This window comes from Misgurnus anguillicaudatus, chromosome 3, assembly GCF_027580225.2.
Source record: "Misgurnus anguillicaudatus chromosome 3, ASM2758022v2, whole genome shotgun sequence".
Taxonomy (NCBI): domain Eukaryota; kingdom Metazoa; phylum Chordata; class Actinopteri; order Cypriniformes; family Cobitidae; genus Misgurnus; species Misgurnus anguillicaudatus.
This window is the reverse complement of record NC_073339.2, coordinates 36,403,125-36,428,840: the sequence shown is the minus strand read 5'-3', so window position 1 is coordinate 36,428,840 and position 25,716 is coordinate 36,403,125. Positions and strand designations below refer to the sequence as shown.

At 36.5% G+C, this 25,716-nt stretch overlaps 1 protein-coding gene across 3 annotated transcripts in view; it reads right to left on the bottom strand.

Annotated features, from left to right (window-relative positions):
- dlc1 (DLC1 Rho GTPase activating protein) overlaps positions 1 to 25,716 on the bottom strand; it is a 129,852-nt gene that overhangs the window by 72,956 nt on the left and 31,180 nt on the right. For all 3 annotated transcript variants that reach the window (XM_055205730.2, XM_055205732.2, XM_055205731.2), the window contains exon 5: positions 17,838 to 17,871. In XM_055205730.2, the coding sequence (XP_055061705.2) occupies positions 17,838 to 17,871 (34 nt within the window). The remainder of the gene's footprint in view (positions 1 to 17,837; positions 17,872 to 25,716) is intronic.

Genomic DNA, 25,716 nt, shown 5'->3' with positions numbered 1-25,716 from the left:
TGTAAACACAATAAAACAAACACAACGAATCTACAGCAAAGCCATTCGTTCTCCTTCACTCTCTCTCTCTCTCTGTCTTCCTTTTTGTTCACATTCCCAAAACCGTCACTGTGATTTATTTACTATTGGAATACTTCTGATTTATGACAACTATGTAGTACTGTTGTCTTTTACTACTTTAAAACAATAACACACAACACTGACTTCATATCGTTTTCCATGAATCATTACAATGTGTTGACTTTTGAGAGAAAACAAAGCAAGATGCTTTAAAAAACAGACATGAAGAGTTAAACGCAAGATCCCATGACCCAGTGAAATAAAGAATTGCTATGACCTACATGCACGGAGCATGTGTTGAGGTGTGCAATGACTAAAGCCCTGTTTATATTAGAGCATTTGCATTTTAAAACGTCATTTTAAAATGAAAACAATCCTCGTTTATACTGGCATTTTATAAAGAATCTTCATCCACACTATACACCACCATAAATGCATGAAACATGACCAATCACGTAACTGGGCATGCGCATAAAAGTGTAAAATAACTTATTACTCTAATAATAGCTTACCTTTGCACGTTTACGCAGCCTAGGGGTGTGCGATATTGACAAAATTCATACCTGGGTCCTTTGCTGGCAACTATAACAGACATTATTTTTGAACCCATAAAAATGTGTTTAGGAAAGTCTTATACTGTTCTAGCTCCCCCCTACAACATATTAATATGATTAATAGGTTAATTTTGATTTTATAACTAAACAGAAAGGTCTTTATGATTTAAAAAGAAAGCATTCAAGTGAACAGTACTAAACGCACTTGAAGCAAAAATACATTTCAGCAAAATGCAACCTTCAATCAAACATAGTAATAGGTGAAGTATTGCTTTAGCCTACAGAAATGCTTATTGCATTCATTTTTAAAAGTGTGGGAGGTCCATGCACGTCCTCCGCTAGCAACACAGAAATAGCTAAAAGCGCAATCGGCTAAATGAGCATTAAATATTATTGACGTTGAGTTTATTGTTTTTATTAATTTATATTCACAAAACTTATCAACAAAACATCGATTAAAATTAAGAGACAAATTATCTGAAACGAAATTCATTTTAAAGTAGAAAACAAAACTTAAATTAAACTCGAAAATTATGTCTGACCCATTACAATTCTCCCTTCATATTGGCCTTTACAATGCCCTATATGGCGTTTAAAATTACAGTCTATCTTTCGTAATAAGCTAACTACATTTAAACAAAACATAAACACATTACAACAATATTTAAACCCCAACAATACTCAAACATAAAACAGACATTATCTATAAGGATACATGTTAAAACAATCCGATATAGCGTTTATAGCTGGTTGGTAGATGTTTACTATTTTTGGCAAAACCTCCATTGCAAACCTCCATTTACCTGAATAAAATAATTTTTACTTTGAAAATGATGCGCTGTCGGTTACATAAGACTTCGTCTACGTTCATTTACACTCAGAGCAACGTCTGAGTTCTCAAACTAAAACAGGGTCTGCAGCGTTTGCGAACAAATCCGTTTATGAGGGTCGAAAACGGTGGTGTAGTGTAGATGAAAGGCGTAAACATAGCAAAAGTAAAATAAGTTTTAAAGGATAAACGCATTAATGTAAACATAGCCTAAGTTTAAGAGCATTCAAACAGTGCTAAAGACAATAACAGAAACTGCATGTTTAGAATACTTTGTCAAGGGGACGAAAATTTGGGATTAGTGCTTTTGCGTTCCCAGCAATGCATCAGTGAAGTGAACAATCAGGCCTAATTGGCAAGCGAAGAGATGCACTACAATGCATGCTTAGAAAACACACACAAAAACACACACACACACTGCCAATTTACTTTATGACCCCTGAGGTAAAGCTAGAGGAGATATGCTTCATTTCTCAAAGTCTATTGCTTTCAAAGATCAACAAAACAACAACAAATGACTTCAGTCATTGGAACCCCCGCACAGCCCCTGTGGAGAAAAATAAATTGAGGTGCTTTTAAAGTAGTTTAATTGCCAAAATTGAGGTTTAATCGTTGGAAATGTCCATTAAAGATTCAATCAAGTATACTTACAAAAACTCTCGTTTTAGAAGTTATGCTGTAATGTTAGCTTGAACTTTTTCACTTTGGCAATGACATCATAAGCAATGAATTATTATGAGCCGGGTCACTAAGCACCAAATTCAACTGGCTGTTAACTTTTGATTCGCGAAATAACACAATTACAACGAAACAATGGTATCTAAACTCTTGCAGATTTTATTAGGGCTGTGCGGTATTAGAGAAAAGCACTATGTGCGATAACTTGCTAGATAATGCGATATAAGGTATGATATAGTAATTCTTCAAAGTTGTTAGATCTTTTAAAATAATATATATATATATATAAAGCTGTAAATAATATCACAAACTTATTTGTGTCACACAACATATGGGAAAATAAGTCATCCCTCTCTGTTTCGCTAGTCTCTTTGCTATCTGTATCTACCTAAAGCCTCGACTATGCATATGTGATGTACATATTGAGATTGGCACATTTGTGATATGTGCTCTGTTTCAATATACATAGTCAAGCCAATAATATCATATAAAACTAGGGCTTTAAGATATATCAAGCCATTAAGCTACAATAACAAAATAAATTTCTAGATGTTTTAGAAACAAATAGCATTAGGCTGTAAGCCTAGCTTGACTATCATACTATATGGGAGTATACTAATATACTAACATACAATTTCTCTATTATACATATCTTTTAAAAGCTAAACTATATGAAATGTTCTTAATTTGCCTCCTATTGGAAAAAGTTAAACCGTTATTATTGGCAGATAGAAAAGATATAAAGTTTCAACTTTTTTATTTTAAACGATATCAGTTTTAAAATTATGCATTTAACCTTATTCAACTTTTTGATTAGAAAACAAACACCCTTTTACTGTTTTTAAGGTATAGGTACAACACAATCTCAAGGCAAGTCATGTTATAGGCCATTTCAGCAGTAACAACATAAACCAGCGGCTGTCGCGGTCCGCACGTAACTTCCGGTAAACTCCGCTAAGAATAAATAACAACAAAGTTCTTTAAACGTAGTTTATTTATATAACAAGCAAAAAACAACACATAGATTACCTAGGAAACCAAAACATTTGTTATTTTCGAGGAGGCATTTGTTCAAGAGATCAGTTTAGCAACTAGTCAGACCATTAAAAAAACAAAACTGGAAGTAAAGTTCGGATCCAGACTTGTTTCACGTGCGTCCGATGAAACTGTCTATAGTCACAAAATATTTGATTAATTTATTCATGTTCATGGACACTTCTGCTTTTTTCATGCCATTTAGCACGAATGTCGTTTTCCTGTCAGTCAACACGAATTTCTATAAATAGTTGTTCGTGTTCTTGGCACGACTTTCTTTTCCATGTCATTTTAAGTATTGTTTTCTCGTTGTTTTTTTCCTGTTTTTAAATAATTGTTGGTTGGAGGTTGGGGTTGGAGTTAGATTTGGGGTTTGAGTTAGGATGTAATTTTATGTATTGGTTTCTATATGTTTTTCTTCCGGTTTTAAAACTATTTTCGCTTGGGGTTTGGGTTAGGATGTCTGAAATGTAACAGAAAGTCATTCTAACCCCAAGCGACAATGTTAAAAAAATAGGAAAAAACTATGAGGAAACAATAAAAAAACTATTTATAGTGACACGACTTGCCTTGAGATCAAGCTAATTACCAAATTTGTTTCAAAGTCCAAAGATGTTTCCCTCAAGAATGAAAAAATGATACTTTTAAAATTCAATTTTTTTTAAATTCAATAAAAATGTCCCATATATTTAAAATGAATACATTTTTATGATTTTATGAGAAGTTATTCCTGTTTAAATATCCTGTTCAGTATATGTTTCATAATCACTTACACAAATGAACATCCACATTTTTGAGACACATCCAAACTCTCATTGATCTTTCCCGAATGTTTAATTCATGCAATGATTGTATCAATAGCATAAAAAGCTAATCTTGCTTCATTATGTACCTGCTCTATACAGAAAATGTTCTCTCTCTTTTTCTATCACCTATCACTTTGATATAGACTCAGTATTAAGATGATGCTACACTGTCAAAATAAGGTACAAAACTATACATTTTCTATCGCTAGGGTGGTATGGTTCCGTTTTGTACCTTTACAGCAATACCAAACATAATACAATGTTGTACATTTACTGTAACTTAAAGACCAATTGTGTACCTTAAAAGGTACAGTTAACTGTTTTGTACCCCTAAAATTTAACTGGCACAAAATTGTTCCCTAAGGCACACAATAGATCCTTAGGGTATAATATTTCAATGTGTTGTATACACTGTAAAAAAATTCCGTAGAAATTACAATGTTATTGCAGCCGGGTTGCCGGTAATTTACCGTAGATTTACATTTATGTTATTTCCTGGCAAGAATCCGTTCAAAGTTAAACAAGTTTCAAACATTAACAAGTATTTATCTTTACAGAATAAAACTATACAATAACAGCCTCATGCAAAGCATTCTGGGAACCAGAAGTCATCATCAACCTTTTTCTGTTTTTTGCTTCAGATTTTGTTTCCCAGAATGTTTTGCTTGATGCTGTTTTTTAGTTTTACTCTATAAAGACAAATACTTGTAAATGTTTAATGTTCATTTAACTTTGAACAAAATGTTGCCAGTTAAAAACAAATTTAAATCTACGGTAAATTACCGGCAACCCAGCTGCAATTTCTACGGAATTTTTTTACAGTGTACCCATAAAGGTACAAAAATGAACCCTTGAGGTTACCACCCCAGTGATAAAATCTGTGTATAAATACAGAGAAAGACAGATACATTATTGGGGAAATAAAAAGCTGGTGGATTATGATGATGATAGCATCTACAGCCAAAATACTCCCGGATCCTAATATTCTTTACAGAAGGACTGAGAAGGTTACAAGGGTACACATGCTGACAAACACAAAACATCGGAAAAAGTTCAAGAGGTAAAGTGAACGGAAGAGCGAGAGAAAAACCCTGAATGTTAAAATTCCCACCGAAGCAGACAAACACCCACACAAGAAAACAAGCTGTGGTTCTTGTTAGAAAATGTGGTCACATCACAAGACTGACGCCAATGATCATGGGACATATACAGACTGCTCAAGGGCAGACATATGGGGCAAAGAGCTCTGTTGAACAACTGAAAAGATGACTTCCTGCTTTTAAAAAGCTTAACAAGCTTCTCATCAAGCCAATACACAATTGAGAGTTTCCTTCCCATTGTACTGTATCTCACCACACTCTGAATTTAATGAGTTTAAGCATCTGGAGTGGACATAGAAACAGCATCAGCTGTTTAACAAACCGGTAGCATTAGATCATTTTTATTTGCCCAATGCTGCAGATAAAAATCAAAAATAAATTAGTCATAATGAAAATAATGATAACCAATGTGTTTTTCCATGAGTCGGCTATGTTAGCAATTATAAAGGTAGCTAGCAGTCTACGTTTAAAGTTAAACTCAAATTTCATTTTGTTAACAGGATTGTAAACAACTTCATAATACTGCAATAAATAAATGCTTTTAAAGAAGAATGTTTTAGTCAATTGAATCAGCTTTTTCACTGAACCAGAGAGAAACTTTGTAAAGGATAATGGTCTCCAAGCTACACTATAATAGTAGCACCCTGAACGGCAGGCTTGATTTATAATTTAATCTGTCAGGTACAATTATGTGAGAAACAATTTAAATTTCCTTTGACTAAAATCTACATAAAGTTCAGTATGCAAAGTAACCTGCAATTGTATGTTTCAAACAGAGATGGCGATAAAGAGGCAAAACTTACGAATGTGACTTAAAGGCAGATATTAAATGTGTTCTGAGTTTGTCACTCCCGAGGGCCAACCTTCCAATCTCTCTGATGAAGCCAATACGTAAGTGCACTGTAAAAAAAAATCCGTAGTTTTTACGGTGAAATACTGGCAGCTGTGGTTACCAGAACAATTCTGTAAAAAATACAACTTAAAACCGTAAAAACAACACCACCACAGTTGGATGCATTACAGCGACCTTTTGTAAATTTTACAAATCTTACCTGTATACAGAATTTCTTTGATTTATTAACTGTTTAGAAACTCTTATTTTTAATGGTAAAATGCGGATGAGATTGCCAGAAAACTGCCTTAAAAATATATGAACATGTAAACAACTTTTTCTATTTTATTAATTAATATAATTTTATTCATATTTTAATACATGCAAAAAAAAACACTATAATCTAGGTGATGGAAAAGACGGCTGCACAAAGAAACAAAGTTTGTTGTGAAAGTGCACAGGTTGTTTTCTGATTGTTTGCCAGCAACTTGAACAGAGACTGTGGACGTACACGGAGATTGTATCATACATGCAGACGCAGAACAACATCAGGGTGAGTTATCGGTGGCTCAGTGTCTGCATGACTCCATTTTACAGAGTTAAAAAGTGACACTTAAATAATGACATGATGAATGAGCATTGATGATGAAGTGGAGAGCAGTCAGAACACAAGTACTACTGAACTTCAGACAAAATGTGATAGGAGATCTCAAGATAGGAGAATTGAACGCAGATACCATTGGCATCTGCACTTATTACAAACCAGTTTGACTTATTTCTGTCATACATTTACATAATCTCTTATTGAGAATTAACAGAGGGTTAGATGATGATTTATCAAAAATGTTGTTTGAAGTCACCATTATGGTGATCAGTGTTTGTTTTGGTTGGGGTCTTGAGCCTCAATGGTTACTTAATTCCTTTTTCTTTTTGTCAATTGTGTTAGTGGGTGACACAGAGCACTTATTGATGATGAAAGGGGTTGTAAAAACAAGTCTCCAATACTGCTTTACTTTTAAGTGGTTTGATTTAACCACATGAAAGTTGTGATTGACTGGTAGTTATAGTAAGAGTTATAGTAAGACATTGGTTTAATGTCTGGTGTTTATAGGTTCTGCTAATAGCTGTTGGGCTGGATAGAGTTTTGTAAAGTAATGGTTTTGGGACTGGTTAACAAGTTTTTTTGACACTTCATATTCATATCAAGATTGAACCTACAAATCTCAATAGTGGTGACCATCAAAAAACTAATTCAGATTAAGTGCAATGCATGCTAGGTAAGTTTGTACTACGGTAATACCCAGCATGCATTGCGGCATGCAGCTTCCATGTTTTGGGTCACCGTTGTTGTGATTTGTACGCTGATTCTTGATGTCTAGACCAACTTTGTTTAGTCACAGAATCGTCTGACATTATTTTTACTGTTAATAAGTCTAATTATTTAAATCCATTGCCACTCTGTAATATTGTCCCACAAGAAAATATTTGTATGGGGAACAGAAAAAACTTAATGTTAACAGTTAGAGATTTTATGAGAACACCTGCTTGGTAAACTTTAAGATGACTAGACCATCATTAAAAATCTACCATCATCACCTGATTTTATTTACTTCAGCTTCTTAGACCATAGCTTATGTGTATTGACACAATATTCTGACAGTCAGAAAAAGCTTAACCCAAAGACCTACGAGCCAAGTGCCCCATTTAGGGAAACAATGATCTCCATAATGGTGACTTCAAACAAACCAAATAAAGTCAAACTGGTTGTAGTAAAGTGTAGATGTTAATGGTGTTTGTGTTTAATTCTCCTGTGGTGAGATCTTGAGCGATTGAATGTGTTTATGTGTTATATTTATACAGTTAATGTTCATCTAAGATTTTGTCTGTAGTGTAGTCGTACTTGTGTGTTGACTGCTCTCTGTTTCGTCATTGATGTTCATTCATTATGTCATTGTTTGGGTGTCACTTTTTGACTCTGTGGAATGGAGTCATGTAGACACTGAGCGATTTAATAACTTACCCTGATGTTGTTTTGTATTTGTTTGTATGATACAATCTTTGTGTATGACCACTGTCTCTTTTTAAGTTGTTGGTAAATAATTAGAAAACAATCTGTAATAATTTCACAACAAACTTTGTTTCTTTGTGCAGCTGTCTGCATCACCTGGATTATAGTGGTTTTCTACATATTTTAAGAAATGAATGAAATACAAAAAGTTGTTTACATGTTCATATATTTTTAGGGTGGTTGTCTGGCAATCACATCTGCATTTTACCATTAAAAAATAAGAGTTTCTAAACAGTTAATTAATCAAAGAAATTCTGTATACAGGTAAGATTTGTAAAATTGACAAAAGTTCGCTGTAATGCATACAACTGTGGTGGTGTTGTTTTTACGGTTTTAAGTTGTATTTTTTACAGAATTGTTCTGGTAACCACAGCTGCCAGTATTTCTCCGTAAAAACTACGGATTTTTTTTACAGTGTGATTTAAACAATATAAATAAACTACTTTAAAAAGGACTTTGTTGTTATTTATACTTCGCGGAGTTTACCGGAAGTTATGTGATGACCACGAAAGCCGCTTGTTTATGTTGTTACTGCTGAAACCGTTTATAGCTAAGTTTGCCCTTCATGATAACTGTGAGGGGGTGATTTTTTTATAACTCATCTGTTTAAATTATATTAAGCCTTAAAGTTCTGCATAATTAAGGGCGTGGCCACTGCTGTCACTAGAGTCGAGCTAGGTGGGCGTGGTTTCCTCAGCTTCACTCATGTTCTGCCTCTTTACCCATTTTCGGATATCCGCGAGTAATGCGCGGTGACGCGCGGCCAAGATGGCGATGGCAGGCATCGCCTACTTTAAGCTTCAAAAACGATCTTCAGAAACCGTCACGGACACTACGTCCATCTTTTTTACAGTCTATGGTCACACCACATAAAAAATGTGCTATTACCCACCCAACCAAATTTGAATGATGGAATAACGCAAGTAAATAAAATAAGTTATGAAAATCTTAGAAAAATAGGCAGACTAATAGACTAATAGGTTCTGCTCTCAAGCGGTGGGGGCGTGTCCACTGTCGATGCTGAAACCACTCCCACTCAAAGGAAATCTTTCATCTCTCTCAGCTTTCAAATACCATTACAACCTGAATGGATGCTTGCAGTTGTGTAAGGGGCGGGGTTATGCACAGTGGCTCAAGTGTGTATCATCAAGCTACCATTTTTAAAAAATCCTGAACTCAGAAATGGCGAAAAACTGTTTAATGATCTAACTCTGTTATTCAGTACTACATTGTTTACAGTCCCAGTGCCGTGTTTCATCAATACAAATTTGTAATTTGTTTAGAAACTATTTTCATTTTGACATTACAGGGACTTTGAACGATTGAAATTTGTTTTGTATTGTAAACTAAAATGTTACTTTGTATGAAAATATTTAAATATTTAAAAATAATAATGTTTTTGAAGGGAATGTTTGGACCAAATAATAAAGTTTAACTCAAAGAAAGTATCTAATGTGTGTTTTCAAAACTTATAAGATAGTAAACACTTCTGAATTTAGACCATCCTAAGGAAGTATACAAAATATTGAAACTGCGATGTCTGGAATTCAAGGGACACAGCAGGGCACAGAAAAGGAGAATAAAAAAACTCTGCAAGTCAATAATGGAAGGAGTGCTGGGACAGATATAAAGTGATGAAGGGGCTTGGAATGTAAAGGCTCCTGCACAGACCCCGTCTCTTTACTATTAAATCAAGGCCAATAAAACTGTGGGAAATAAAAGGGTTGGATTGAGAGGGCATTAAGCTCTTAAAGTCAAATAACCGTGACAGACAATCTAAAGCACGCATTAGCTCTGAAATTCAGGCTCTCATTAATGTTATGTTACTTTTGCCTCTGGGTATGAAGAAGACAATCATGAGATCTGGACAGGATCTGTGGAGAACTTTAGGTTGCCTTGGGTCAGCTGGGACGTTCCATGTGAAACCTAACCAATTTGAGCATGACCGTCTCAGAAAATTGGCATGGAAATGTAGCCTGTGACGAAGTACTGTTTGTGAGGACAGATGGGTCTTTTAAGGCGATCACAGGTTGGACTATCTATGCAAGTTTATTGGGCTGTTTTACATTTCTGAGCAAGACTGACTTAAGAGCAATTATGAAACATGAAAATATTCAGATTTATTCATAAAATCTTTTAAATCACCAATATACGCATTGTTTTTCTTTAAAGGATTAGTCAATTTTCTATAATCCAGATAATTTACTCACCACCATGTCATCCAAAATGTTTATGTCTTTCTTTGTTCAGTCGAGAAGATTTTTTATTATTTTTTGAGGAAAACATTCCAGAATCTGTATCATTTTTATGGACTTTAATGGACCCCAACACTTAACAGTTTTAATGCAGTTTAAGAATGCAGTTTTAAAGGACTCTAAATGATCCCAAATGAGGCATAAGAGTCTTATCTAGCGAAACGATTGTCATTTTTGGCAATAAAAATAAAAATATGCACTTTTAAACCACAATTTCTCTTCTTTCTCCAGCTGTTTGACGCACCAGCGCGAGCTCACATAATTGTTACATATATGAAACACACATTTGCGGACCATTTTAAACAATAAACTGACACAAAGCAATTAATTAGTATAATTTGACACAACAACATCGTAACGGTCCTCTTTCTCAACACTTGTAAACACTGGGGCGTAGTTTCAATACGTCATCCGTGACTTCTTGACGTGATGACGAATTATATAAGGTCGCACTGGTGCGTCACAGGACCGGAGGAAGATGAGAAGTTGTGGTTTAAATGTGCATATTTTTTATTTGTCTTGCTAAAAATGACAATCGTTTTGCCCTTATAAGACCCTTATGCCTCGTTTGTGATTGTTTAGAGTCCTTTGAAACTGCAATTTTAAACTGCAATAAAAATGTTAAGTGTTGGGGTCCATTAAAGTCCATTAAAATGAGAAAAATCCTGGAATGTTTTCCTCGGAAAACATAATTTCTTCTCGACTGAGCAAAGAAAGTCATCAACATTTTGGATGACATGGTGGTGAGTAAATTATCTGCATTCTTTTAAGAAAATTTACTAATCCTTTAAGTTTCCCCAAAAATGAAACTTTGGCATCACTTATTCACCCTCCTGTCTATCCAAATGTACAATTTATTTTCTCTGTAGATTTTTAAATATATTTTACTCTAAAAACACAAAGGAAGATATTTGTAATAAAGCAGGAAACAGAAGCACCATTGACTTCCATAGTAGAAATAAAAATGTCAAAGATGCTCAAAAACAGTTTGATTATAAACATTGCTTAAAATATCTTATTATTTATATTATATTATATTAATGCTTAAAATCCTTTGTATTCATCAGAACAAAAAAAATGTATGCTGGTTGGTAACAACTTGATGGTAAGTAAATTATGACATTTCATTTTTTGGTGAACTATCCCTTTATAAGAATATCAACTAGAACAAACAGCACCAAGTTATAAGCCCAACCTCCATCTATCCAAGAGGAAATGCAGATAACTAATCAAATCATCTACGCTAAGGAGGAAACAATATCCAAAGGACTGTTCCAATAACAAGCATAAAGGAAACTGCTTTTCTCAGAAAGTGACTGATTCTTCTTTCCAGGCATTGCTAGCACATTTCGAAATTGATTTCCTTTAATCACACATGCAACACAAATTTAAATACGATTAACGCCATATGGCCAAATTGGAGTTTCCCTAGGTCACATGCTGGTCTCAAACAACACTAAAACCCCCATGATAGCTCCAAGGTTTTTTTTTGTTTTTTTGAGGAGGATAACTAATAACGAAACAAAGTGTGATTAAACATTTGTGGGGAAAAATACGTCCTTTAAGTCTTTTAAACAAGCGGAACAGATTCCTGTACACAAATGCAATATTCTGCGTCTTTTGACCTCAATTGAGCTGTTCTCATGCAAGGTCAGGCAGTGGGATTCCCACTGGATGTATGCCGGGAATTGAGTGCCGCTGATGTTTTTCCATTTGAATATTAATAGACGAAGCAGAAATCCTGTTCTGATAAACCTCCACCCCTCAAAGCAATATAAAAAAATGATGCCCGTCTTCCTGAAGGCTTAGTAATGAAATGAAAGGCTTTAAAGGTTATGAAGGGTCCACCAAGATTATATCAGCAGCCATTTGTTTAAACACACTGTATGAAAACATACATTATAAGGGCCTGATTCACAGTCAAGGGTGAAATTTGCTCATTATTAAAGCTTTGTGTTAAAAATGTAATGTGCCTAATTCAGATCAGAAAAATATTTTGTGAAATTTGTGGCAACGGCTTATACAGTACGCTGCAAAAAATGTCTTTCTTACTAAGTAACAAGTATAGTTTTGTTTTCAGAAAAAATATCTAAAAATTCTTAAACTAAGATGTATTTTCTAGATGAGAAAAAAAGACCTAGGAAAATAAGTCTAGTTTTTAGACAAAAAATATAAACTTTAAGTCAATTAGTACAGAGCCCCTAAGGGGACATGGGGCAAAAATTAAATAAAGTTTAGTTTTGCGTGCACGCGTGCGTGAAACTATCGCATGTGCATGAAACTATCGCATACGCACGTGAATTTATCTCATGTGCGCATGGGATAGTTTCACATGCGCACGCAATAGTTTCACGTGCGCACGCAAAACTAAAGTTTTTAAAGAAATTCTGCACATGAAGGTTTAGCGTGAGCACATGAAAGTTTCACGTGAGCACATGAAACTAAACTTTTGATTTTTTTTACTCCAATGTCACCTTAGGGGCTCGGTAAATAAGTGCTTAAAACAAGCAAAAAAAAATCTGCCAATGGAATAAGAAACAGTTAACTTTTTTCATAAACACTTAATTCAAGAATTGTTTTTCTTGTTCCATTGGCAGATTGTTTTGCTTGATTTAAGCACAAATTCGCTTAAATTTTATGTTTGTTGTCTAAAAACTAGACCTATTTTCCTAGGTCATTTAGCTCATCAAGAAAATACATCTTAATTTAAGAATTTTTTGAAATTTTTACTGAAAACAAGACAAAAATACAAAAAGTAAGAAAGTCATTTTTTTTTTGCAGTGTACTAATAAAATCTGTATTGTACCATAAATGTATTGATAATCATAATAAAAATACAGACTGTATACAAAGGCACATTATAGTGTTAATAACCGGTTAAAATGCTTATTTTTATTAGTATTTTACAATAAACAATCTAGAAATTCATATGTATTGCATCCAAAATTTAGATTTTTTTATTTAATTCGCTTTTTTTGGAATATAGATAATAATTGTTTTACTACTTCAAAGTAAGAAAAAAACAAGATATGAGAAACTAGGATTAAAAAAGATCAAATGCCACAGTGGACAAAAGACAGCACTATCAGTATGACTAGCCAGGCCTATATGCGCATGTGTTTGGCGCTAGTGTGCGTGCAAGCGTGCATCTGAGGAAGCCGCCTGCAGGAAGCAGTGGACATGTGTGGTCAAACCCACCCCTGACAGTTCCTCAAGCACTCCATTAATGTTTCATTCCTTTCCTCTTCTCTCTTCCTAAAGACTTTCCAACCTGGCTGTACCCGGACTGACCCGGCCCAACCCAGCTGGGCCTCGACCCCAGATGCAGGTGAGTGAGAGATGAGAATTAAGCAATAGACCCACTGTTCTGCACAAAGAGCCTGAGCCGTGACGGGGTGCGATAGGGGCAGGAATGCATTGGGATGAACGCACATCAAAGAGCCGTGGGCATGAAAGGGGGGACGAGTTCTGTCGCCGTGATTATAGGTGCCGAATTCGGCCGAGATAAGAAGACATGGGAGGTTATTGTTGCGATAGAAGCAGACCTGAGATCAGTATTGTTGTTTCACTTCATAATGGCTGATGTAAGAGGATTTCAATCAAAACACTGTGAGGGAGGGTTGGCTATGAAAATCGCCCACTGTGTCTTTCATTTCCTCTACTGCCTTTCTCTCACCTTACGGCTTGAGGAGACTGGTAATCAGTGTAATGGTCGAGACTGAGCAATAAGTTTCAAAAAGTCCCATTTTATGAGCTCAGATAAATTGAGTCACTTTTGACAGTGAGATGATGGTGAAAAAATGCCTTACTCTACCTAAATTATTCAATTATGTTTCTATTAAGAATAAACATAAACATATGTAGTTTAATCCATCATAATTGAAATAAACAATGAAACATTTATGGTATGATAATAAATTATTAGATACATTTTCGCTCTTGTAATACTTGTAGTGTCTTGCTTCTATTAAGCCACATTGTGGCCTAAATTATAATATAATGATAAAAGTTTTTTTCAGTACGTAATCCAATAAACATGATTTGTGAGTGCTGTCCTACCCAATCTCACAAAATTACGTACCTATAGTCAAATACATTTTTTATTCCTTTTGTGATACTGTCACGAAATTCCTCATTTTTTCATGACCATATCACGAATTTCTGTTTATGTGTCATTGTCAAGTATTGATTACTCAACTGCTTTTTCCTATTTTCAAACCTTTGTCACTTTGGTTTACCCCGGATTTCCACCGACTGCAGAACGGCTGCGGATCCGCTGCGGAACAGCGGAGGAGTCAATCGGTTTCCATTCAAGTCAGTGTGTGTATTCCCACTGACTGCGTTCCGAATCCGTCACAACTCCGGCCATCCACAGCCCTCCAGAACAAATACGCAGAGCTTCTATTTTTGGCGGATGCCGGGCAGAGCTTCTATCGCAGGGCGGAGCCATGACTATATCGCGTGATCATACCTGAATTTGCGAGATCTTGTGTTGTGATCTGGGCTGGTTTGTAAAAACGTCATAATTTAACGTCATAATGGGCGGAGACAGAACTAGATATCACGCGATCATCACGTGAATTTGCGAGACCTCACAGGTCCTCGTCACGTCAGCTCTGGAACAAATACCGAACTGGTAGGTATTTGCGAACGGCGGAGTGCGGAGCCGTAACGCAGCGGAGCCGATCTGCAGCCGCTCCGCAGTTGGTGGAAATCCGGCGTTATAGGGTTAGATTTGGTGTTTGCGTTAGGATTTCAGTTTAAGTATTGGTTTATACTATTTTTTCTGATTTATTTTTAATATTTTCTGAATTTTAAACCATTGTCGCCTGGCGTTAGGCTTAGAGTTGGGTTTGGGTAAGAAAGTCATTTTATGTAAATCTAACTCTAAACCGAAGCGACAATGGTAAGAAAATAGGACAAAACAGTTGAGTAACCAATAGGCTACATAACAATGACACGTAAACAGAAATTCGTGATACGGTCATGAAAAAACACGGAAATTTGTGACAGTGTCACGAAAAATAATAAAAAATTTATGTGACTAAAGGTACGTAGATTCGTGAATGAGCTGTCCTGTCAGCTCGATTCCTATCGACAGTTAATGTTAAGACCCCCATCGTTACATGCTCTTTCACAGTGTCATCAATTTATGCCACCCCTAACCGTAACATCACATGGTCAAAAGCAAATCATACAAAAATGTATAAATGTGGTAGTACGAAACAATACAAATTAGCCACGTCCTAAAATACGTACAAATTGCCATGAGATCGCGTTGAAATACTTTGTTCTGGTTCTATAACCACCAAAACAGGCCTAAATTTACATAACAAATTTTTACGTTTTCACAACAAAAGTGCTTGAATTAGATAAAAGATATACACATATACACATAAGCGCATACAGATCCAAAAACAAATACGAAGATTTGTGTCACTAAAGGTGGCAGTTTTTGCCAAGCCTCTGTTGTGTCCTGTGCCCAGTTTACAAAGGGATGCTACAGTAGGAAATGACTCCTTAAACACCTTTGATACGGTCGGCTCCTTCCTGTTTCATATTGCCGGTGACAACATTTGCAAAAGCAAAACATGCGAGTATCCTCGGGGAAAGCGGATAAGCATCTGTTGTTGATACATAAGTCCATTGCCATAACAACCTGAAAATTAACCATGAATGCTTTAGGTCTCAGGGTAAAGCTTGCGTGATGCAACCGGGCTGTGCAGCCCACATTCCTGGCTTGATACAGAGAGCCTTTGATGTGTCTAGAAACAGGGGGCCATTGTGTTGCCATCAGGCCTGCGTTTTATCATCCATCACACACCAGAATGCCATGCAACAGAGCCACAGGGGGTCATTACATAACCCAAATGGTCTACAAACTCATCCTGATATAAAACGGACACATAACTTCACAGAATTCACCGGGCTTGCAAACAAAGACAAAATGGGCTCCAAGTTAGTGATGGACTGGAAATAAGGTTGCATGTTCATTTATAGGTATCTAAACTGCATATCTGCAGATCCCAGCAAGCGATTTAGCGTTAAAAAGATGTCTAATAGGCATCCAAACACAGCCCAGATGTCTATAGGCTAAACCAAGGCAACATTTAGATGTCTAACCATAGCACAAAAATAAATGAAATAAATAAATGAAGAGTTTCGTTGCAAAACGAGATAACCACCATTTTTTTAATTGTTCAGAAATCTCGTTTTTTGGTTGTGCATTCCAATTCATTTCAATTCAACTGCAGTTGGTTTGTTTTGATTTAAACCTTCATAACTTAAAAAATACAGCTAAGTAGCACCATAAAACAAAATAATAACATGATAACATAATAATAAACATGTTTTGACAAAAATTTTAAAAAATGGATTTATCTCGTTTTGCAACGAAACTCTTCAAATATAACCAAACATGTCAAAAAGTTCGCTATCTATTTAACTTAAAAAAAATGTACAGAAGTTTTTTTTTTTTTTTTTTTTTGGTGTCAATCAAATTTATTAAGGTTACACAGCTCAAAAACAACAAATATTCAATGGGTCTATTTTATTTTATTTTATTTGTTTTCCATTTTTTAGTAAAAATACAGATTAATTGTTGCTATGGACATATCAGTTTTTAATGGATATTGGTAGGGACAGGCTAGAAGTGGGTTACTCATAGCCAAACTATATTGTAGTTAACCTAGACGTTGAAATGATGGCTATTGCTTGCTGGGATACCTTGTTCCTTTCCAAGGCTATCTCACGAGAATTCGTACACATTTTACGAGTTGGCTAATTCGTATTTATTTTGGTACGATTTGCCTTGACCCCTGTGACTTTGGGGTTAAGCCCGATTTATAGTCGTGCATAAGCAGTAGGTTCTCCGTAGTCTGTGCGTAGCTCTGCGTAGCCTCATGTGCACCTCGCAAAATTTTTAACAGCGCGTCCGTTCTACGCAGACTGCAAGTGCTGTGATTGGTCCACAAAAACCCCTCCCATCAGGTTAAAAAAACTGCGTCATAGGTATTTTCATTTGCGATGGTGAAAACAAAGATCGGCCAAGTTGAGGAGTGATTTAACTCAAACTGCAACAAAAGTCGCTGTTTATTACTTCCATCGCTGCTGGTCTTCTCCAATCATACACAACAAGTTGCTGTTTCTTATTCATTTGTGGGTTAACTTGACAAGCTGCTTCTTCATTGACGGTCGCGCTGCTACTGTGGTTACACGCCTGGATAATGCCTACCAGCAGTCCGGACGACGACGCAAAAGTATAAATTAAAACCGAAGCGTTACTTACGCCATTGTGGCTACGCCGTAGGACCTACGCACAACTATAACGAGCCCTTTAGGTGCGACATTAGGGGCGGGGTTAGGGGTTCGGTTTCGCTGTTGTTTTTTTCATGATAATTGTACGATTTTACATGATTAACTTCGTATGAATTAGCCAACTCGTAAAATATGTACGATTTCTCGTGAGATCAGGCTGTCCTTTCTACTGAAACCAATTGAAGATCACATTTTATGTCATGCCAAATAATTTACTTCTTCCTCTTACATTGTATCGTATCAAACTTCGGTCAGCTTATGCAGCGTACCTGTACAGTTGGTTATGATAATAAAGCAACTTACCTGCTCCGCTTTTCTCAAAAGAAACGGCAGAGATCTGGAAAAAAAGAAAGAAAGAATGATTAGTTACATATAAAGATAAATTCTTTGCAAAATTCAAGAAAACACAAAAAGGTTAAATAATAATAAATCATATTTAAAAATTGTAAGTACATTTTATCACTTCTAAATATGGGAATTCTCTAAAATTTAATTCCGCGATACATTATCAGTTCGTATTTCAATTATCATCCAAATCCAGGGAGGACTAGTGAATAGTCAGGTTTCACAGTGTAACTCTACATACATAGTTTACATATCAAACCAAGCCATTACAAACTATCCCACCACCTGTCCTTGGGAATAAAACACTGTGTGTGTTTGTGTATGTGCATGCATGCCCAAGTGCAGCTGGCCAAGAAATAAGGCCATTTGTGTAGTCTATGCAACCTTGAAACCCCCCTCCCCATATGAACAAGATACCCCATGACACACACACACAAATACACACATGCCTTCATATACTGTAGATTCACTGATAGCGTGCTTTTATCTTCATGTGTGTGATTATTCCTTTGTTTGTTAAGGTCGATAACGCTGATACAAGTATGTTTTTTTAACAATGAAAGGTTGTGAGACCTCGCTGCATATTTTTACCATTATGACACCACATACATCAGTGGGCATATAATTTAGCAAAACACACAAATGATAGCAAAACATGTGTGTTAATAGAAAATGATTCATCTACTTTGCATCAGTAAGTCCCAATTTAGCACGATTGTGGATTTGGTAAACTCTCCTATTTCCTGAACTGATACAAAACATATTAATAACTTTTCCTTTATTTGTTATTGTTCATTGTTTGCACGCATTGACTTCTTAGGCGGCCAAACAGGAATTTCTGCGGTTCTCTGTGTGGAGCACTGAAGGAATGTCGGGGTCTCCATCTGAGGATGACCTTCATCCAAAGAACTGCTCTGTCCACTGATCTTTGACCTTGTGTAATCTGAAGGTCCCTGGAACAGATCATATTGACAGAAGCACCTCCATCATCTGCCTCTAATGAAGGATGCGTCCTGTTCTATGAAGAATGCGAGTCCCCTTTCGAAACATCACTTTATCTGGCTCATTCTTGGATTTTATGTTTTATCTCTCCCACCAATTCCTTTATTGCCCTCTGTTATCACATTCTCCAGTTTTATCTACCCTTGTTTTTTTGGTTTTCAAATTCTTTTGCTTTGTTCACATTCCCTTATCCTTGTGTCCGCCCATCCTTACCTCAAGAAGCCAAAAGCATGCTGGGAAAATATCTTGTATGTGAGGGGTAAGTGTAGCTTATCAAAGGAGTCTGATGTAAAAAGGAATGCTTGCATGTGTCTGCGGACATGTGTGTGTAGATCAGAGAAAACAAGATGTGGACGCCAGTTGGGAAGTTTACCGCAAGATAGTTGCATGATCACAATCTAAAGGGACATAGTGTACCATAGAGATGAAAAACACTTGTCTGTGTTGTTGTGTTAGCATCTTCCCTGCTATTATCATACCATATCGTGTGGACCAGAATGTAGATGTTAACCTGATTTGGCCAAATAAGACATGGATTCTGGATTTACATGTTTGTTGGTTCTGCAACAACATTTATCCCATAAGATTTTAGATCTTGGTTATTGGAATTACACCATTCTTATCAAGCTATCAAAACTGTAAAAACTTTAAAAAAAAATACTTCAATTGGTAAAACTTAAAATAAAATTATTTTTCAACTTATATGTTAATATTTCAAGCCTAGCTAAGGTGTTACATTTTTAATAACTCACAAATTTAATCAAAATATATAACATGAATGTTTAATTAAACTCTTTAAAAAGGCACAATCAATTTACAACAACAAACTAAGAAAAAAAGTTTTAAAATAAAGAAAAAATAAATAATGGTGCTGGCAAAGGTTTTCTGGCAAGATGTTTGTCCAGTCCATTTTTCAAATACAAAATATTTCCAAACCCACAATTTGCGTCCGATATCAGTTAACGTCTTCTGCCTCGCTGTGTTTTCGCTGCTTCAACCGGTTTGTTGCTGCATTGCATTCACTTGCTGAGACTTGCACACGAAAATAAACAGTGTTGGGGAACGTTACTTTTAAAAGTAATGCATTGCAATATTAAGTAACTCACAAAAAGTAACTAATTGCGTTACTCCTGACATCATTGTAGCGCTTGCAGCGCAATGTCCTGGGGATCCCCGCTGATGAGACAATTGTGGCTATTTCCTCCCATGGCTGTTTAACCGACGCTGATTTGGGCGGGTTTCTCCCATCCCCATACAAAACAACTTCTCTGTCTTTGACTGCTCTTACAAGAACGTGGGTCTCCTCCGTTGTGAACCGCTCCTGGCGTGCGCCAGGTAAATCCGTCATAATAATAGCAACCCACCATGGAACTTGCGCACTTGCGTTTAAAGGGAATGTTGGATGACGTTCTGATTGGTTTATTTGACGTTACGCCCTAACCACACCTATGAATAATGAACCTACTTCAGACCAACCCCTTATTGATTTGCGCCTGGCACAAGAGTTATTTCTCCTGCCGGGAAAATAGCAACAGCGCCCAAGATCCGCCAACAAAGTCACTTGCGCTTTGTGCTTCGCACTTGCGTTTTAGGTCGTTAAAATAGGGCCCTATGTGTGGTTCAAACCCATGACCTTTTGAGTTGCAAACGCAATGCTCAACCACTGAGAATTTTCATATTTAAGTGAACTATTATATCTGTCTGTACCTAATAAGGCATTTTACCAACAAAAAATGCAGACACTTAACCTTTAATTAAGCAGTGTCGCTCGAGTAGGAGTGTGGTGTGGCTCTATATCATCACGGCTGTGATTAGGCCAGAGGCACGAGGCCGCAGGCCGAGTGCCGAAGGCAATCACAGCCGTGATGATATAGAGCTATATCACACGACTCCGAGAGCGATATTGCTTTTATACAACAGTTCGACGGCACACGTTTGAAAAACGAAAACTAGAAAACAACAACGGAGTTATTTTAAAAGCCTCTTTGTTTGAGAACTTCTTCTTCCGCCACGGATTTGAGGGCGGCCAGAATGACAGGTAAAACTTTCGGCTGCTTTGAAGCTCATAACAACTCAATGGACGGAAAAGCCGTTTCTTTATATTACCGTTTCTTGGTCACAAAGTGTAGTTTTAAGATTAGTTCAGTCGAGAATGTATCTGTATTATATTTAAATCTGCAGTCGATTAGTAAAGATAGCGCCTGTTTGAACGTTTGCTTAGTGAGATTCGGTACGAATGAGAACCAAAGCATGAGCGGACATCAGTGTTCACTCGACCCGCTGACCACTGCCCTCTCTGGGCTACATTTCTGAAAGGGATACCCTGGCTCTCCTGTTGGCCTTGTTTGTTTATGATCGTCAAAATGAGATCAAATCAGCAGTATTTGGTGTCATGATCAAACTTGTACTTGTTTTTTTATTCATATTTAGTGTCTTTTGTGTTGTTATTGTTTTGGCGCGAGGTAAAAGTTAATAAAACTATACTTGTGAAACGTTACTATTGCTTTCTCATTCATTCTTAACGCGATACGAGCACTCGATTATTATTATTAAACTTTGTTCTTGTCAGTACTATACAAAACGTTTTTTTATAAGTGTCAGAGAGATGTTTTTGCATGCTGCTTATAAATATACCAGTGGCGATATCTCATAACATGTTTTAATAGTCTCGTCACGATAAAGTAAATGATCAATGTCCACATTTAAAAGCTGCGGGGCTTACCTGCAGTTCCACGGTGTTTTCGCGTTCTGATAAAAGATATAGCTCCAGAAAAAAACGAGTGTTTATATTCCTCTTTCCAAGTGTTAATCGTCCACACGATGTGACAAGACATTTCTCCCATTAACTTTAACGTAACATCCAAGAGCGTTGATCTTTGACGGAATAATACTTCTGATTGGGGATTCACAGACTGATTTATGAGCTAGTAAACTAATGAGACACACACACGGAGAGTGATTCACACAGCGCGTCTGTGTTTTTCCATTCAGAGATGAGCCTGCTTAGGACCTCCATTCACTAGGTGGCGGAATAATACGAAAGGTGAAGGGGTTACAGTGCCGTTATCAGTACAATATCGTATAGTTCTTAGCCAATCAGATTCGAGAACCAGAAAGAACTGTTGTATAAAAGTAAATAATATAACCATTTTCTAAATCATAACCCTTCCAAAGCTAAGGAAAAGTTCAGCCATGAAATTCCTAGGCTTGTTGATGGAGCTGCCACAGATGTCTGGATAAAGCGTTGTCTTGCACCTAATCTGACTATGCAAGGGAACACACACACACACACACACACACCAGACACGTGCACATACATGCACAGAATGGGAACACATTCACACCGTTTATCTAAATAATTCGTCCATAAACACAGATATACAACACAATCTGTGAATAAATCAGCAAATATTCTCCTATATATTATTTACGGCTAAATAACAACCGTAGCCAAGTCAGCTAAAGGCAAAATAAGCCACATGCTGGCACACTGCAAGCTATCGACAGTAAATCATACATACACACTTAAACACGAACATACGCGTGCCAACACAAACACGACTCAAAACTATTGCTTAAAATATACCTCAACATTCTTTTGCAAGTAAAAAAACAAGACTAAGACCCCTCAACTCCAAATTCAGAATTAAAGGAGTGCCATAAAGAACTTCGATTCAGTAGAAAGTCAACCATGTTATCACAGCGTAACCGTGCCCACCATAATAACACACTTTACATTCTTCTGGGTGTAGGCCTGTTGTTTTCTCTAATTCAAAGAAACATCCCAAGGTCAGCGACAGTAAAATACTATTAATACTTACAGGAGTTTCTGGCATACTCAGAATAACTTCATCTGTCAGAGCACTGTTATCATGTGCTATTCAAAACACAACGCCCACCGCCTTTATACAGTGGGAAGAGGCCCAGTACAAAAGAAGAAGGAAAGAAAGAACGAAAATAAAGAAAGAAACAAGAGAATCATTTGTGGGCAACCATCATAATTACTATCGCTCGTATTTCGGTTAGCTTTGGCTCGTCCAATCTGCTGGCTGAGCTGATGACATGAATGATAGCTCAAATCATGCGGGTTGTTGAGAAGAGGCATGCTTTAACTTTTCTAAGGGTGATTTGACTTGAATTATGAAAAATGTCGTAGACTAATACCGAAGAAAGCACCTGAACCACATCTAAAGCTTTTGGGCTCCTTGACAAGGGCGTGAAAGCAACCCCCCCAAAATATCCTACAGCAGCACCTGCCAACACCCACATCACTGTAAAAAAGTAAAAAAATTGAAAAAGTTACCCTGTTGCCTTAAGTTAATTCAACTTAAAAATACTAGTTGACATAACTTTTTTTAAGCTAACTAATATTTTTAAGTTGAATAAATTCAAAATTTAAAGGCAACCAGGTATTTTTTTAAGTTGAACCAACAAATATTTTACAGTTAACCTACAGTATAGCTAATTTTGCATAAACAACCACACATATTATTTTATATGACAAAAATGTACAGTACACTGCATCATAAAGTTAAAACAACTTGGTTTTGCAAGTCAATTCATCCTACTATTTTAAGTTTTGACTTGTGATAAGTTGAAATAACTTTTAAAAACAAGTTGAAATTGTTTAACTTAATTTGTTAAAGTTGCCATGAAAATAAAATGAAAAACTCTAATTTGTTTTGTAATTTTTTTTTATTACTTATCTGTGTACAGAGCCCCTAAGGGAACATGGAGCAAAAATTAAATAAAGTTTAGTTTCACATGCGCACGTGAAACTATCGGGTGCGCACGTGAAACTATCCCGTTTAGTATAGTAAACTTTTGCATTCACCTGCGCACACGATAGTTTCATGTACACATGCAATAGTTTCACGTACGCACGCAAAACTAAACTTAAAAAAAAATTATGCAGGTTTCACGTAAGCATATGGAGCTAAACGTTAGAGTTTTTTACTCCAATGTCACCTTAGGGGCTCGGTATCTGTGAGCTTCATTATTAAAAAAAAAATAATGTGCCCTCATAATCTTTATTCAAAAACGCAAATCTCCTTCCCTCCTCAAAACGATCTCTACTTACATCCGCTCATATGATATGGCAGGTGGGCGGGGTCCGGGAGAAGATCGCTGCGATTAGCAATTAGCAACAAGACCCAACTTCAAATGATCTAATCAGATCTCAATGGACAAATTCAAATCCAGCCCTGCCTTTTTTCATTTCAGAAGCCTGTTTCACTCGGATATACGTCACCACTTGGAAAAAAAGGGAATCTGTACTTCCGTTTCATGGCGACTTTAAGTTAAAGTAACATAAAAATATATGTTGATTTGACATTAATGCTGCATTTTTTTACATCGCTGTATAAAATGGCACCCTCTTAAAGTCTAAAAAGATTATATTGTGGTAATACGGCCCATCGCACTTGCCATTTTAGCTGTGGACCACCCAAGTACACGTGTCATATGTTACATTTCAGTCATGAAAGTGAGAGGTTTTTGTATGCGAGTGTGTGTGTGCTTGAGCATGTGTGTGTGCAAGTGTGTGTCCCCTGTCGTTATGGGGCAGGACTGGGTCACATTTTTGGTTCTGCAAGGTCCCTGGGCACAGGTTGTCAGGGCATTAGGGATCAGAGGTCGTATCAGGTGTCCAACAAAAACACAACAGGGCAAAGCACTCAATTACACATTTACTGCATGTGTGAGGGACTGCATAAACAAAAAGCAGAAACACATTACACCAGTTAGTGTAGGGTAGAATTAGACAGATTTACTTTGGTCATTAACTTTTTCGCAATTGAATATATAAGGATAACCCACATTATAAGCCTTGCTTAGATAACCATGCTACAAATTTTCTAAACAATCAAAATTAAAAATGACATACTTAGACTGAGGGTCGGACATATTTAGGATCTTGAATGTCATGCAGATTTGGGAGTAGGAAATTTTGCTCTTAGCAACCACTGAAAATGAACTACAGTACAGAGCAATAATGAGAGAGAGAGAGAGAGAGAGAGAGATTATTGTGTGCGGAATTGAGCAGGTTTACCAGCCACCAAGTCTGGTTAAGAATGTGCAGCTGGTCAGACTGGCCCACCCAAATTTTAAGTGGGTAAGGTGTATGTGTGTGTGTGTGTGTGTGTGTGTGTGTGTGCATGTCAATCACTTTCAATGCAAAAGCCATCTAACTGCATCTTTTAACTGATACAAACATGTTTTCTACGGATAAATGTGGCGGTAAAACGAACTTTAAGTTCGTCTACGTTTATGGTTTCGGAGAAGATTTAATTTATCACGTTTATACTGGAAATTAATACGCACATTTTGTAGTGTACAGACACAGATGCTATCCATCCCCCGGTACCTCAAACATTTTCCATAACTAATGAAGACATTCCTGCACGTGCTCTAAGAAACGTGGGAAAAGCCTACCCTCTCTTTTTTTCCCGCAAGAATGTTCCCTCTCCACGGTGAGAACGCCCCCTTCTTCATCTCATAATAACTTCCATATGCTTCATGCGAGCCATTTGGGCAGGAAGTGATGTCGGTCGTCCCCCAGGGTGTTACATGATGTAAACAGTATCCCTGACTCAACCATCAGAGCTGCAGCTAGTTTATGACTCTTTTATTTGGACGTTTTAAGAGAAATACCAAACTATTAACAGACAGATGCATAAGTGAGACTTTTAATAAAAATTTGAACACCTACATTTTAAACAATGCTCTGTTTTGTGAACCCAAAATGGGTCAAATATGGACAAACCCAACAGGTGGGATATAAATAAATAAATAAAGGTTGTTGTTACCCAACTATGGATTGAAACAACTCAGAATT